The sequence below is a fragment of the Danio aesculapii genome, chromosome 7, assembly GCF_903798145.1.
Source record: "Danio aesculapii chromosome 7, fDanAes4.1, whole genome shotgun sequence".
Lineage (NCBI taxonomy): Eukaryota > Metazoa > Chordata > Actinopteri > Cypriniformes > Danionidae > Danio > Danio aesculapii.
Genome location: NC_079441.1, coordinates 4,579,630 through 4,596,247, shown reverse-complemented (window position 1 = coordinate 4,596,247; position 16,618 = coordinate 4,579,630). Strand labels below are relative to the sequence as shown.

The 16,618-nt window shown below is 38.3% G+C and overlaps 2 protein-coding genes and 1 pseudogene across 2 annotated transcripts; all 3 read left to right on the top strand.

The window, feature by feature from the left end:
- Positions 1 to 3,566: 3,566 nt before the first annotated feature.
- Positions 3,567 to 4,455, top strand: LOC130231597 (histone H1-like; annotated as a pseudogene).
- A 576-nt stretch (positions 4,456 to 5,031) lies between these two features.
- LOC130231568 (histone H3) lies at positions 5,032 to 5,511 on the top strand. Its single transcript, XM_056460916.1, has one exon. The coding sequence runs from the start codon at positions 5,050 to 5,052 to the stop codon at positions 5,458 to 5,460; it is 411 nt and encodes a 136-aa protein (XP_056316891.1). The 5' UTR covers positions 5,032 to 5,049; the 3' UTR covers positions 5,461 to 5,511.
- A 1,437-nt stretch (positions 5,512 to 6,948) lies between these two features.
- LOC130232612 (histone H4) lies at positions 6,949 to 7,260 on the top strand. The gene has a single exon (XM_056462590.1). The coding sequence runs from the start codon at positions 6,949 to 6,951 to the stop codon at positions 7,258 to 7,260; it is 312 nt and encodes a 103-aa protein (XP_056318565.1).
- Positions 7,261 to 16,618: the final 9,358 nt, after the last annotated feature.

Here is a 16,618-nt window from a genome sequence, read left to right as displayed (position 1 = left end):
TATTACAAATGTCTTTCCAATAAGGCCCATACAGTTCTGATAACATGTCTCTATGTTTAGGCTTTGGTCACACTTGTCAAAAAAAAGATAGAATATCGGTTGAAGACTACTTCCTGCTCTAGTGTCTACTTTCTCTGGCCTAATAAGACTATCTGTTCTTTGTATCACCCTCTCTTAGGTAACTTTAATTACATTTAATCTGGGTACAATTGTGTTTTTATCATTTTATACAGTTATGTAACTAATTCAGATGTAACCATAGCAAATTGTTCTCTTCAAATCATTTTATTTTCAAATATTCTGTGATTTATTTTTGCTCCATGTTGCAATAAAACCACATAGTAGCAGATTTTTAGTTACTATAACTGCCCTTATTTCTGTTTTTGGTATACGGTTGCAGAAGAATGGTTTGAACAGTTGTTAACAGCCACAATGATACTTTTTTTTAGTAATTAGGCAGAACTACAGTTAGAACTAAGTGATTGATGAAATGAAGCTTTCTGAACCAGTGAAGCGCTCGACTCAATTGTATTGTTCTCGTTACTCGAAGCTTTCTAAATCAGAACTCGATGAGGACCTCTTCTGGTTAAAGTGTGGGAAAGAACTGTGTTGCAATGTAAAATGTTCACAACTGACCAACTCATTCATGTAGTAATACAACAACAGTAATGTAAACAAATAACTCAATTACTGTAGTTTTTTTTTACACATAAGGTATATTAAATTACACCACAGATGACTGTAGTAAAATCCAAGATATTCAAAAGTATTTACATCTTATTCCAATTAGTCATTCACCCAACCACTAGTATCAAGAGGGGATCGAACCAGCGATTCCTGCATGGGAGGAAAATGCACTAAGGAGGAGGCTATGTGAGTAATGCTTTCGGGCTGCGCTCGCCAGCTGGTCTCTGTTAAACACTACACTACGATATGCAGTGTTTTTCTTTAAAGATAGTTGTAAAAAATACGCTAATACACTTAAGTATGGTTCAAAACCTTTTTACTATAAATTACAATTGTATTTTAGTTTATTTACTGGTGTATGGGACCGGTGCAGTGCTTTGAAACAGTAGAAATGTATGTAATCGATGCCTCTCGCTATACACTTTACTAACCCATGAGGGTGTTTAAACCTTTGAATCAAAATTCGAAGTAGTTACGTGGGTATAGGCGAAACCTCCGTTTGATATTACTCTGAGGGAGTTTACATTGTTTCAGTAATACTGAAATTAAACCATATAAGACTGATTATGATTATTTTCTATTATCTTTTAATTTTTGCACAATTAAGTTTATACCACAAAAATAAACAATCAAAATATACACTTAAGCAGTCTTTGAACAAACAGTATTAATCTTTAAATTATTTCAATGGTGAAGTGAATGCAGATCCTTTAGGCTGTTTGAGTATAATATCTGAATATCCTCTCCCTGGGAAATAGGATAGAGAGAGTCATAGTAAAAAGAGCCACTGACCGTATTAATACCAGTCTCAGAATAATGTGATGGTTCACCCACAGTGTCTCTCGCTTGGGAAAAGACTGCTGATGATCATCTATAATGTTCCATGAAAACCTATCAAAGATCACAGAGTAGTCCAACGAAAGTATGAATCACACAATCAACTCTGACAGAAACATTCAGGTAAACAGGTCCTGTAAGAAATAAACATAGGCCAAATCACTTCTAAATATTGAAAATACATTAATAAACGTAATAAACAATCAGTCAATACTCACATTTAAGCAGCAATATAGTTCTTAAAATATCTGAACTAGAGTGCTTTAGTAGCATGCTGTTCCATACCAAACATAACTCTCTTGCTCTTTTGATGAGCTGGAATATTTCCGGCTATCGCACCCTAGTGGCTCCAAGTGCCATTACAAACTCTGATTATCACATCACAAAGGACCAAAATGATCATTAAAAAAAGCATGTAATGTTTGTCCGTTACAATGTAAATCAAATAAAGCATTTTATAGTTAATTACTTTGTTTTAAAATTATTTATGAAATGCTAAAATACTGCAATTATTTCTGAGTAGTTTGTGAGAACGATAATGTATTAAAGGTATTGTTGTGATTATGCTTATTGTTAATGTAGCCTTTTCATATGCGAGTAGCTTGTTTACGAAAAGCCAAATTAAAATCTTCCTTGAAAGCCAATGTTAAACTCTTCATTCACTTTCCTTCGGCTTAGTCCGTTTATTCATCAGTGGTCGACACAGTGGAAAGAACGGCAGACTTATCCAGCATTTGCTCTACAGTGGATGACCTTCCAACTGCTACCCGGTACTGAGAAACACCCATACACCATCACACTCATACACTACGGCCAAATTAGTTTATTCAATGCATCTATATCGCATGTCTTTGGATTGTTGAAACTGGAGCCCCCAACACAGGGAGAACTTGCAAACTCCACACAGAAATGCCAACTGACTCAGCCGGGACTCGAACTTTAGCAACCTTCTTGCTGTGAGGCGACAGTGCTAACCACAGTATCACACCAAAGGTTGAACTTTTACCCACACAAACACTCTAGATGAACAGTGTTTACTTTGTCTAAACGTTTTCATGACACAGGATTAATTGCATCTTTGGACAGCAGACATTATAGACAATGCATATTAATCCTGTTTCTATTATTAGTATGCTGCAACAAATACTGTATAATAAACTTCTGATGATTGCTTTTTTATTCACCGATTTTGCTCACTTAAGTTAATATGCTACACACAGGTGCAGTGTTTTAAAGTACTGAAACATCTTTAAAATACTTCGTAAAACATGCATTTGTTTCAAGGCAATTAATTATGTAGAATTATAATTCCATTAATACTATAAATTTGGACTAGTGTCTACCTGTGGGTTTATTTTATTATCTTATATATAATTTATAATTTGTTATATTTTATTTAAGGCGATGCAGTGGCGTCAGTTAGCGTTTCTGTGTAGAGTTTGCATGTTCTCCCTGCGTTCGCGTGGGTTTCCTCCAGGTGCTCCGGTTTCCACCACAGTCCAAAGACATGTTGTACAGATGAATTGGGTAAGCTAAATTGTCCGTGGTGTATGTGTGTGAATAAGTGTGTATGTGTTTCCCAGTGATGGGTTGCAGCTGGAAGGGCATCCACTGCATAAAACAAATGCTGGATAAGTTGGCGGTTCATTCTGCTGTGGCGACCCCAGATTAATAAAGGGACTAAGCCGAAAAGAAAATGAATGAATATTTTATTTAATTGTATGGTGAGCTCCGGTTTACATTTTCCTTTTGGATTAATAAAGTTTAAACAAACAAACAAAATATAAAATATGAAAGGTTCTCATGTAAAAAAAACAAAACAAACAAACAAAAAAAAAAACATGAATAATTCTTGCTGCACATCTTGTTTTATTTTTTTACAGGCCGTATATGCATAGAAAAACAACTTCAGTGAAAGAACAGAGGATAAATGACTCCATACATCTAAAACTCAGTTTAGGGCGTCTCCTATTTCAATTCCACGATAAAGCTTCGACCCTCTTCATATTAATAAGGTCTTTCTAGTCTGCTGAAAAATATTTCATTGCACTTGTTTTGCTCTGTGTTTAAACGGAGAAAGCACAAATTTTGTGTCGAGGCGATTCTCTGAGGACCGGCGATTGAGTCTAGACGGTTCTCATGTGGCAGTTAAGTTCACAGCGCCGCTCGGCAGAGCTTCATTATTCACTGCTAGTTGTAGGTGAAGGTCCCTGCTCAGAGAAATGGCAGAAACTGCTCCAGCTCCCTCACCGGCTAAAGCTCCCAAGAAGAAAGCGGCGTCCAAGCCCAAGAAAACGGGACCGAATGTCCGCGACCTCATCGTCAAGACTGTGACTGCATCCAAGGAGAGGAACGGCGTGTCTCTCGCAGCCCTGAAGAAGGCTCTCTCTGCCGGCGGATATGATGTAGAGAAGAACAACTCCCGCGTTAAAACCGCCGTCAAGGCCTTGGTGACCAACGGCACTCTGGCCCAGACCAAAGGCACAGGCGCCTCCGGTTCATTCAAGCTCAACAAGAAGCAAGCCGAGCCCAAGAAGGCAGTCAAGAAAACTGCCGCAAAAGCGAAGAAGCCCGCTGCCAAGAAACCCGCCGCTAAGAAATCTCCCAAGAAGGTGAAGAAACCGGCGGCCACATCTGTGAAGAAGGCGACAAAGAGCTCCAAGAAAGCCAAGAAGCCAGCGGCTGCCAAGAAGGCGACCAAGAGCCCCAAGAAGGTAAAGAAACCGGCAGCTGCCAAGAAAGCAGCCAAGAGCCCCAAGAAGGTGAAGGCAGTCAAGCCCAAGGCGGCGAAGCCTAAGAAGGCGGCTCCCAAGAAGAAGTAATTAATTGTTTCTGCTCAATTCTTCCAAAAAAACCCAAACGGCTCTTTTAAGAGCCACTCACATAACAGTGAAGAGTATTATTTCAGCGGTCTCAAACAACTAAATAAGTCACCAGAATAAAGAACAGGACAAGAAACGTAAATATATAATATAATCGATAGCATCCTTTTTCGTTCCCGATGAGGAAAACCTTGGTTACTTAAATAGTTTTGTCATCCACGTGAATCAATTTACTTACAATTAAAGGCCAAATACAACACTGGTGGGCGCACAGCTTTAGCACAAACGGATGACGCTTGCTTAAAACTTATTTTTTCCATAACATTTCTTCATGAAGCATTCACTCACATATGGAAATCACAAATAGTTGTTGGCTTATTCTACTCTACACTAAAAAAAATAGCTAAGGAATGAACATAAAGTAAACAAATATATCTACATGATAATAAAAAATGTCAAGTTTTGCCATTACTTTCCATGCAAAGAGAATAAAAAAAGCTTTTTTGAGCGGGAAAGGCAGCTAGCTGTCACTCGTCTTTTAAAAAAAAATGCATTGCCATTGGTCAGAATGTGCACGTCACACTGCCACGTAAATACAACAGCCAATCAAACGCCTCAACAACCACTGCCCTCCTAATAAAAAGCTGAGCCTACCGACTGCGTACATTACTCTACTACAGCTCTATCTAGGAGTACGCTTACAATGGCAAGAACCAAGCAGACCGCTCGTAAATCCACCGGAGGAAAGGCTCCGAGAAAGCAGCTCGCTACTAAAGCCGCCCGTAAAAGTGCACCAGCAACCGGCGGCGTCAAGAAGCCTCATCGCTACAGGCCCGGTACCGTGGCTCTGAGGGAGATCCGCCGTTATCAGAAGTCCACTGAACTGCTGATCCGCAAACTGCCCTTCCAGCGTCTGGTGAGAGAAATCGCTCAAGATTTCAAGACTGATCTGCGTTTCCAGAGCTCCGCTGTTATGGCCCTGCAGGAGGCCAGCGAGGCTTATCTGGTGGGTCTGTTTGAGGACACAAACCTGTGCGCCATCCACGCCAAGAGGGTCACCATCATGCCCAAAGACATCCAGCTGGCCCGCCGCATCCGCGGAGAGCGCGCTTAAACCTACTGCTGACGCATTAAAACCCAAAGGCTCTTTTAAGAGCCACCTCAAGGTGTCTAGAAAAGATGCTTTTGTTTTATGGGTAAAAACTTCACTGTTAATATTGTGCGCTTTAATGTAGGCAGATTTAGCAAGCTGCTTTGTCCCTAAAACCTCTTTAAAACAAAAAACCTACTGCGAATGAACAGATGAAGCATTTTGCCTGAGGAGAATCTTGAGGAAGAGATCATCTACTAGACATAGAGCTGACTGTTGCGTTTTGCTTACACATTTCAGGTTAATGCAGTCAAAAAAGTATTCTTGAATTAAAATAAAAGACACTACAGTAATGTTAAGTAAATACTATAGCAGTTTTGAATAATTTTAGAGTAAAGTGCATTATACTTTAGATATAGTATTAATTCAACACTTGGTTAATGACTTACAGCATACTGTAAACTAAATAATGCAGTATACTTTAGTTTTTACTTTAATAATCTATAGTATTCTGTTTATTGCATGGCTTTCTGGAACCTGAATGAGTTTGGTCAGTCAAGACATTTTAAGGCATAATATTTCTAGATAACCACTCAATCTAATAACACATTCATTGTGGTCGTTCACCTTCATGTTTACACACTTGCCTGTCTCTAACTGAATAATAAGTAGGTTAATGTATGCTCCATTCAGCCATTTTAGTTTCAGTTGATTTTGTGTTTAACTAAATATTTAATAAACTATCAGACCTCTGACCAATCCATCTAAATTTTGAAGTTTTGTGTCAAGTAGCCAAGCACGTGCACAGATAGGGCTCAGTGCACATGCCCTTTTTTTCTCTTGGATTAAAAAGTGCCCTTTAAAAAATGAACAGTAAAGTGAAGGAAACTTTATCATTTAATATACCCTATAGTTGTAGAAAACTGCAGTATTGGGTAATTTGACTAGATTGCTATAGGTTACTATTAGGTTTGCAAAGGCTTTAAAGCTCGACTCAAGCACTCAGATGATTGAATTTCATTTACAATTAAAACTGAATTGAATTCAGCAGTGATAAGTTGTAAAAAAATAATTAGATTCAGAATAGGTCCAGATAATGGTCAGTCTAAGAGTAACAATTCTCTTATTGCTTGTGTATTCCAAATTTCAAAACAGTTTGTAAATTCAATATCAAAGTATTTTGATGCATTTGTCCACACACTGTACTTTGTGTTTGATTTTTCAGCTGTTAAAAACCTTGTGTTCGGTCGGCGTATTCAAATTAAATACATTATTGACATTATTAAGTGTTCACGTTTGAGCATAGTTGTTGACTAAACGTAAAGAACCTACCTTTCATTATTTGAACTGTCGCCAGTAAACAAGGCCTAACCGCTTTTCGACCCTGCTAAAGACACATGACTTTGTGAAGCACCGCCTACGCTGGTTTCAACTAGGTCCTATAGAGGACTGTAAAGCTCGCTTGTGTGCCGTTGTAGCGGTATAACGCAGCTAGTTTGCATAACTTCAATCATGTCTGGACGAGGCAAAGGGGGTAAAGGATTAGGAAAAGGAGGCGCTAAGCGTCACCGTAAAGTTCTGCGTGATAACATCCAGGGTATCACCAAACCTGCAATCCGTCGTCTCGCTCGCCGTGGCGGAGTTAAGCGTATCTCTGGCTTGATCTACGAGGAGACGCGCGGCGTTCTCAAGGTGTTTTTGGAGAATGTGATTCGTGACGCCGTTACATACACCGAGCACGCCAAGAGAAAGACCGTGACCGCCATGGATGTTGTGTACGCGCTCAAACGTCAGGGACGCACTCTGTACGGGTTCGGCGGTTAAACGTCTTCATTCTAAAACCAAAGGCTCTTTTAAGAGCCACCCACATTGTCAAGAAAGAGTTCAATTAAATTTTTTAAAATCTGGTCTAAAATTGGTAGTTTGTTGAGCTCGGGCTTGAAAATGGAAACATATTGCCGGATCTGCCCTGAAGTTCCTAGTCAATGAAATCTCATTAAATTTAACTCGAGGGACGATTAAATAATCCGTGTGTCATATAGAAAAAGAAACTTAATTAGATTTTTTTCTTTCAATAGCCACACGTGTTGTCTTTAAATAAGGTTTTAATCACACCATTATGGTTTAATCTTCCAAACATTTTACATTATGGTTCAATCTTAACATTCATTATGGTGTAACATGTTAAATGTTGCTATTATTACTATTTTTTTTTTTTTTTTGCATGGTGTATTGTCTGCATGTCGACATGCAATACTGCTTCCGATCTCCAGGGGCACTAGCTTGATTTGCACCCTTATAAAGAGCCGCTTACCACAGAGTAAGTAGGAGTATTTAATAAAAAGGACACCACATGCATCCCTTTTGCTACCGGCCTTCTAATTCAGTCCAATGTTTAAGAACTATTGAAGTTATCGCTCAATTGTGAGTACATGTGCCTTTTATTTGATGTGTTATGTGTAAACAGTTATTTGTCATTTTTGTTTGCTTGTTTTAGAAAAGACTGTTTTATGTTGCTATCCTTGTGCCTCTGTTGGTTTGCTAATCAGAATCAGAAAGAGCTTTATTGCCAGGTATGTTCACATATACGAGGAATTTGTTTTGGTGACAGAGTTTCTACAGTGCAACAGGATAACAGAGACAGGACAAAAAACAGATAATAAAAATATATTTAAAAAAAAAAACAATACAAGTGAGTAGTGAATGCAAATATACAGATTGACAAGTGGATGTACATGTTTATTACAATATACAACGTTATATGTGCAGCTGTTATGCAATTTGGCATGTAAAGTGTGTTAAATAAGTGTATATGTGTATAAAAGTGTATAGCAGTAGTGATGTTGGTTCCACAATTATTATCATCAAGTGTTCATGAGATGGATTGCCTGAGGGAAGAAACTGTTTCTGTGTCGGGCTGTTCTGGTGCGCAGTGCTCTGTAGCGTCGACCAGAAGGTAAAAGTTCAAAGAGGCAGTGTGCTGGGTGTGAGGGGTCCAGAGTGATTTTGGCAGCCCTTCTGCTCGCTCTGGATAAGTACAGTTCTTTAGGAGTAGGAAGGGTTGTACCAGTGATTCGCTCAGCAGTCCGAACTATTCGACGTAGTCTTTGGAGATCGTATTTAGTAGCTGAGCTAAACCAGAGAGTTATTGATGTGCAGATGACTGATTCAATGATGGAGGTGTAGAACTGTTTCAGCAGCTCCTTTGGGAGGTTAAACTTCCTCAGCTGATGAAGAAAGTACAGCCTCTGTTGAGCTTTTTTGACAATGGAGTCAATGTGAGTGTTCCACTTCAGGTCCTGAGAGATGGTGGTGCCCAGGAACCTGAATGACTCCACTGCTGCCACAATGCTGTCCATGATGCTCATTGGGGGGAGAGCAGGGGGGTTTCTCCTGAAGTCCACTATCATCTCCACTGTTTTGAGCGTGTTGAGCTCCAGGTTGTTGTGACTGCACCAGACAGCCAACTTCTTAACCTCCTGTCTGTAAGCAGACTCGTCACCGTCCTGAATGAGGCCGATAAGTGGTTGTTTGTAGACCAGTTCTCACTGGGAGATACCAAGTTTATCCAATTTCTTGGGGAGCAACACAAACTCACTTAAACAAGGCAATTCGACTGTTTTTCTACACACAACCACCTCTCTTCTAAGGAGTCACAGGACATCGTAAGTGATTTATTGCATCGCTCTCAAGTGCTCGAAGTGATAAGTGGTCACTGACCTTTTTTTTTTTTCCAGAAAGACTATTTAGTTTCTGACTTTGGTATATCTTATTTTTGTTGTGATTTTTTTTTATTTTTTTTTATTTATTTATTTATTTATTTATTTATTTTTTTGTTTATTTGGTAATAAATCCATGCATGCGTGTAAAATAAAAGTTTACAATTGATATCATTTTGTTTCAAGAGAGTGTTAATCAGTATAGCCAAATTCTGTAGAACCCCCTCAGAGTGATGCCAAATCGAGGAGAGGAGGTGTTGCAATGGTTTAATCCTGTAAACATTCTACAATCAATTTTAACTACTGAAAATATCTGGCGTATTGTAATGAGATGGCTGACTTGAGAATTCTGTATATGAGTTTAGATTTATGAATATTGTAAAGATGTTTAGTGGATTTGTGTCTAAATGTTTATAAAGCAATCCTTTCTGTTTTGGTGTATTATGAGAGATCTACATTAGCATTGCTTACTAAAGAATAATTGTACCTTAATTTAGCAAGCTCAGCTTTTATCAAAATCATTCCAAATAAATCCGATTTCTTTCTTCACTCAATAGGCCTTTTTCACACTTCCTGGTTCTGATAAGTAAAACGGCGTATCACAACATCCGGTTCCTTTGCAGCGGAGTAAGATAGAATGGCAGAGTCGTCTCGTCACTGTTATTGCAGTGCTCCCGGCTGCTCCAGCTTAAAAAAAACAACATCTTTACTTCAATTTCCACGAAAAGACAAAGGACAGAGGAAACCATGGGTGAAATTAATTAGACGGAATGAATGTCCTTCGTTTCAAGTTATATGCGGAGATCATTATGTTTTATCAAATATTGGTGGTCTTAGTTTTATTATGATGTGAAATTATAATATAGACAAAATTCCAGTTAAGTTATCTGCCTTCTGCAAACAAGTGCTCCTATCAAGGTCATTAAAATATAAGCATAATTATCCCCCACATTGGAATAGTAGACAACTAATACAAATGCTATTTTTTTACAACAAAATTAATTTGGTTAGTCAGTTTTATAATAAAGATGGTATACTTTTCTTACAATGAATTCCTTTCTCATCACAGTATTGTTGTAGTAGTTATTGGTTCAATTCCTTCAGAGACCCAGATGTTATTTAGTGGTATTAATCAAGACCATCGCCTTTTGATTTGACTAAATCTTATGTTGGCAAAACTTGTTTTACAGTAAACACCAAGAGTAATAATAAAGCTTTTCCAACTCTTTTCCAAAAAGAAATTACTACTGTTCCTTATATAACATTTTATTTGATGTCTTTATTAAAGGGTGATACTGATGACTGATACTCAGTCAAAAGGAAGAGGTGCAAAAGATTATTAACCATTTTCAGTGTTCAAAACCTCTTTCATCATTGTGTAAAATGTACTTTTTGGCGTTACTGTCTATCCCTATCAAGAGGAAAATAGTTTTTATTTAATTTACTTTTATTGTTAACAAAATTTTACATTCATAAATGTAAATTTACTATTAAGCAACTAAATTGTAAGGTATTGATCACTGAACTATGCTTGTATATTACCAGCATCAGAGACTCTCATATTTATTATTCGTATTTATTTAATTATTACATATGTACATTTTTCTTGAGTAAACCTTACGAGCATTAAGCAACCTGTCATTATGGGGCTCCTTGTTCTTTCGCATTGACCAATAGCAACTCGCCTGTACACCTACCTCGCTGTTCACTATATCTGACCCTGAATACAAAGGAAGGAGGGGGTTAGCACAGCTTACGGACAACTACTAACATAAAACCAATCCTGCTGGATGTTAAATAGTTATTTTTGCTAACGAATGGCTTGAGTTAGCAGATCTTATGCTGTTGGCTGCGCGCTTTACTGTTACCTGCAAACGCTTCGTGTAAGATACATTTTCTGCACAAATTCCTTTTAAATGCTGATTTATTTAGGCTACATAAGTTCATTAACCAAGCGAACAACCTGTTCTTGTCCAAATTAAGGCAAAGTTGACAGTGAAAATGTCATCCAATGTCCTGAGGCTGTCATGTTTCTGCGACTAAGCGAAACCGGAAACAGCGAAGCATTGCTTCGGAGGGCGCTTCCTGTATTCAATTCCGCTGTGATAAAGGTCTATTCTTTGCATAAAAGGCTGATAAAATAGATGCTGTCTGGCACTGGTGAAAACACTCTATGCTTTTAGAGTCTGAATCATAAACATGTTTTTGTTTTTCTATGACTTCGTCCATTTATTAATATTGTTATTAATTTTAATCTGTTATGAAATTGCTTACAAATGTTTATAGCTCAATACATTTTGTGTGTCTGTAGATTGTAATGAATTTAGATAAGAACTTTAAAGATTACAGAAAATAAATATGTAAAAATTTATCAGTTCATTATAGTTGAAGCACTTTAACAGTATTCTTGCATTAAATTCTCGCATCTTGCAATACGATCTCCAAAGACTACATCGAATAGTTCGGACTGCTGAGCGAATCACTGGTACAACCCTTCCTACTCCCCAAGAACTGTACTTATCCAGAGCGAGCAGAAGGGCTGCCAAAATCACTCTGGACCCCTCACACCCAGCACTCTGCCTCTTTGAACTTTTACCTTCTGGTCGACGCTACAGAGCACTGCGCACCAGAACAGCCCGACACAGAAACAGTTTCTTCCCTCAGGCAATCCATCTCATGAACACTTGATGATAATAATTGTGGAACCAACATCACTACTTGCTATACACTTTTATACACATATACACTTATTTAACAACACACTTTACATGCCAATTTGCACATAACAGCTGCACATATAACGTTGTATATAGTAATAAACATGTACATACACTTGTCAATCTGTATATTTGCACTCACTACTTACTTCTATTTTTTTTATATATATTTATTATCTGTTTTTTGTCCTGTCTCTGTAATTCTGTTGCACTGTAGAAGCTCTGTCACCAAAACAAATTCCTCGTATGTGTGAACATACCTGGCAATAAAGCTCTTTCTGATTCTGATTCATTAGATGATGGTTTCTAAATAACAACACAAATGTGAAGCAAAATTAAAATATATTTATTACAAACTTATGTTATTTTCTACAAACAATATTCAAGCAAGCAATCTAGAAGAGCAAACTGGTTAAAAACACAAAAATACTAAGAAAATTATGTACTATCGGATAAAAGACATAAAAACACACAGCATTCAAAAACAACAACAACACTAATAGAATATATGTAATGTTTCATGAAAAATAACCAGATTTATAAGGTTATTAAAATGATGGAGGAATAACAGCATTGAAGATCAACATTCAGAATTAGGTGAACATTACATTAGGACATTAGGTGTTAAACATGTTCAAATTAGACTGAAGTTTATTCCTCTGCTACAGCGTTCTGACTTTGCTCTTCAGCAGATTGAACTGTGAAATAAACACAAAATACTTAATTCAGTTTTTAAAAATAAATAAACAGTTTGAGAGACGGATCAGACAGAAGTTTTACCTCTCGCTTTGTAGACTTTAAAGAGCAGCACGACTGTCGCTGACAGAAACGGACAAACAGCCAGAAGAAATATGACAATCTTCCAGGCAGACATCTGAGCTGCTGAATCTGATGTTGAAAAGAGAAACAATCAATACTGGTTAAACATGAAATATAATTATTTGTGTTCACATAAAATTGGAATATTTGGTCTCAGTCATTGTTATTTATTCTACAGTGCACAGATTTAACATTAAGCTACACCATGTGAAATCCCTTTTACTGTTAAACGGATGAAACTATGCTTTATTATGATAGTGTTCAGTTCTAATTTCCAGCAAATTAATAAATGAACAATAAGAAGGAAGTGTGGTCAGAAAACCTCATCCTATATTCTTATGCCCCATATGTTGATGCATATGTCTTTAAAACCCGACAGGTGGACAAATCTAAATTTGTTTTTATAAGAAACAAATATAAATATGCATATAATGAATATTACTACTAATAATAACATTATGCAAATGCATTTGCCATGAATAAACAGCCTACAACAGAGCCAGATTCCAGAAGGCATTATTTCATTTATAAAGATATCTGTGTATAGCTGTACATCTTGTGTTTATTGAGCAATGTGTTTGTGTGGTTTGGACCTGCATAGGTGCATAACTAACACACTCTTTGAATAATAAAAACTCTGTGCCCAGGGGCGTCGCTAGACCCATTTTACTGGGGCACGAGCCCCAGTAAAAATCTCCAGTGCCCCAGTAAATGCATTGTGATATGATTTACTTCATATGCAAGTTTATTTATTAAGAGTGGTAATTCCGAAATAAAGACATTATTCTCTATGTGCAACCGAACCAACGCTGGTGAAAGCAGTGTAATCAAAAAGCAAAAAGCTTTATGTCTAGCAACGCCCCTGTCTGTGCCATTGACTTAAGACCAGCCTTTAGTTGGTCAATGGCATGGTCAATTTCAGTTATGATAGATCTTTCAGATCTTTTTTTTTTGCCGGGTGTATGATAGTGCCCAAAAATGATTACAGTATTGACATGACAGCCGCCTGGTTAGTGCCTGGATGGGAGACCATATAGTTTGCTGTTAGAAGTTCTGTTAGTGAGGCCAGCAGGGGGCACTCAGCCTGTGGTAAGTGTGGGTTAAGGCTGATTTATACTTCTGCATCAAGCGCACACTTATGCTTGTATAGCTGTTGCTGATGCTGACGTGCACCTCTCAAAAAATGTAACTACATGTCGCAACGACGCAGGGCGCAAGCTCTGTGTTTAGTCGGCTTGGTAGTGCTGACGAATGTGTGGGCGGGACGGACAGCCACGCAAACCCATTGGAGAGAGTGTTTACAAGTGTCGAGTCCCGTGGAGGAGCTCCAGATGGAGACTGATGTTTTGTGTTTACTTAATGGTTAAAGTTGTTGCACGTCCGCCGGTTCCTGTCTCAAAATGAGCAAGTTTTAGCTACTTGTACATTTAGGTAGTGTTCTGAAAAAACAAAACACCAGCGAAGAAACTCGACACAGAGGAACATAAAAACCTCACTGCCAGCTAGCGTTTCGGAAGCGTTATTGAGGTATTAAACCCCACTTTCTAGAGTTAAGGTTTCAAGTAATTTAGTGAAGTGGTGTGAATTCCAGACTAGCAAGCAGAGAAAATGGGTTCAAATCCAGGGGGATGCAGCTATAGACATTAGTTTTTAAATGCTCTGTTTTTGAAACATGTTTTGTTTAAACATTTGTCTGACATCAGAATGAACACTTTGTGTATAAAAAGGTCTTGTTCTGGTCAAGAAAAATGGTCCACTGGCTAAATGACAAAGAGGGTTTATTCCGACCCTGTCAGTCAAACACAAATTTGGCAGGTCTCGAAACGCTTCTCAAATGACCGATGCTTTAAATCGCTTCAGTCACATCACCTGGTGTTTTGAAACACTTTAGTTACGTGACCTGGGTGTTTCAAAACACTTTAGACACGTGACCTGGGTGTTTTGAAACACTTTAGACATGTAACCTGGGTGTTTCGAAACACTTTAGACACGTGACCTGGGTGTTTTGAAACACTTTAGACATGTGACCTGGGTGTTTCGAAACACGTTAAACATGTGACCTGGGTGTTTTGAAACACTTTGACACGTGACCTGGGTGTTTCGAAACACTTTAAACATGTGACCTGGGTGTTTCGAAACACTTTAGACACGTGACCTGGGTGTTTTGAAACACTTTAGACATGTAACCTGGGTGTTTTGAAACACTTTGACACGTGACCTGGGTGTTTCGAAACACTTTGACACGTGACCTGGGTGTGTCGAAACACTTTAGACATGTGACCTGGGTGTTTCGAAACACTTTAGACATGTGACCTGGGTGTTTCGAAACACTTTAGACATGTGACCTGGGTGTTTCGAAACACTTTAGACATGTGACCTGGGTGTTTCGAAACACTTTAGACACGTGACCTGGGTGTTTCGAAACACTTTGACACGTGACCTGGGTGTTTCGAAACACTTTAGACACGTGACCTGGGTGTTTCGAAACACTTTAGACACTTGACCTAGGTGTTTTGAAACACTTTAGACACGTGACCTGGGTGTTTTGAAACACTTTAGACGTGTGACCTGGGTGTTTTGAAACACTTTAGACACGTGACCTGGGTGTTTTGAAACACTTTAGACACGTGACCTGGGTGTTTCGAAACACTTTAGACACTTGACCTGGGTGTTTCGAAACACTTTAAACATGTGACCTGGTTGCTTCAAAGACACGTGACCTGAGTGTTTTAAACACTTTAGACACTTGACCTTGATGTTTCAAAACACTTTAGACAAGTGACCGATGTTATGAATTGCTTTATTCATATTACCTGGTCTTTCAAAGCATTTTAGATACTTGACCTGGGTGTTTCAAAACATCTTGGACATGTAACCTGGGTGTTTTGAAACACTTTAGACATGTGACCTGGGTGTTTCAAAACATCTTGGACATGTAACCTGGTTGTTTCAAAACACTTCAGACATGTGACCTGGGTGTTTCGAAACACTTCAGACATGTGACCTGGGTGTTTCGAAACACTTCAGACATGTGACCTGGGTGTTTTGAAACATTTTAGACACGTAACCTGGGTGTTTCAAAACACTTTAGACAAGTGACCAATGTTATGAATTGCTTTATTCATATCACCTTGTGTTTCAAACATTTTAGACACTTGACCTGGGTGTTCTGAAACACTTTAGACAAGTGACCGATGTTTTGAATTGCTTTTGTCACATCACCTGGTGTTTCAAAACACTTTAGACATGTGAACTGGGGGTTTCAAGACACTTTAGACATTTGACCTGGGTGTTTCGAAACACTTCAGACACTTGACTTGAATGATTAAAAATAGACGTTAGTTAATGCATAAGTATTAATTATTACCACAAAACCCTATCAAAATTGTACATAATAGAGAAAAATATAATTAAACAAAAATAAATTTAATTGAGGGCAGTGGGTAGCACAATCGCCACACAGCAAGAAGGTCGCTGGTTCGAGCACCGGCTGGGTCAGTTGGCGTTTCTGTGTAGAGTTTGCATGTTCTCCCTGTGCTCGCTTGGGTTTCCTCCGGGTGCTCCGGTTTCCCCCACAAGTCCAAAAACATGTGTTATAGGTGAATTGGTTAGGCTAAATTGTCCGTAGTGTATGTCTGTGAATGAGTGTGGATGTTTCCCAGTGATGGGATAACATTTGCAGGATAAGTTGCTGGTTCATTCCGCTGTTGCGACCCCTGATTATTCGGCTAAGCCGAAAAGAAAATTAAGGAATGACTGAATTAATGGCTCATTCAGAAGAGTACAGCGAAAGTTATTACACTCAATCAAAAATATTGATAGTAAATGTGATAAACAGTCTCACCCAGGACAGTCAGTGGAACAGCATCACTGATGTCTGATCTCTGCGAGTCTGATCTCTCTCCTCTACAGCTGTATTGACCACTG

What these genes read in the sequence shown, in the direction of transcription:
- LOC130231568 (XM_056460916.1), top strand. Translation starts at nt 5,050, where the DNA reads ATGGCAAGAACCAAGCAGACCGCTCGTAAATCCACCGGAGGAAAGGCT.
- LOC130232612 (XM_056462590.1), top strand. Translation starts at nt 6,949, where the DNA reads ATGTCTGGACGAGGCAAAGGGGGTAAAGGATTAGGAAAAGGAGGCGCT.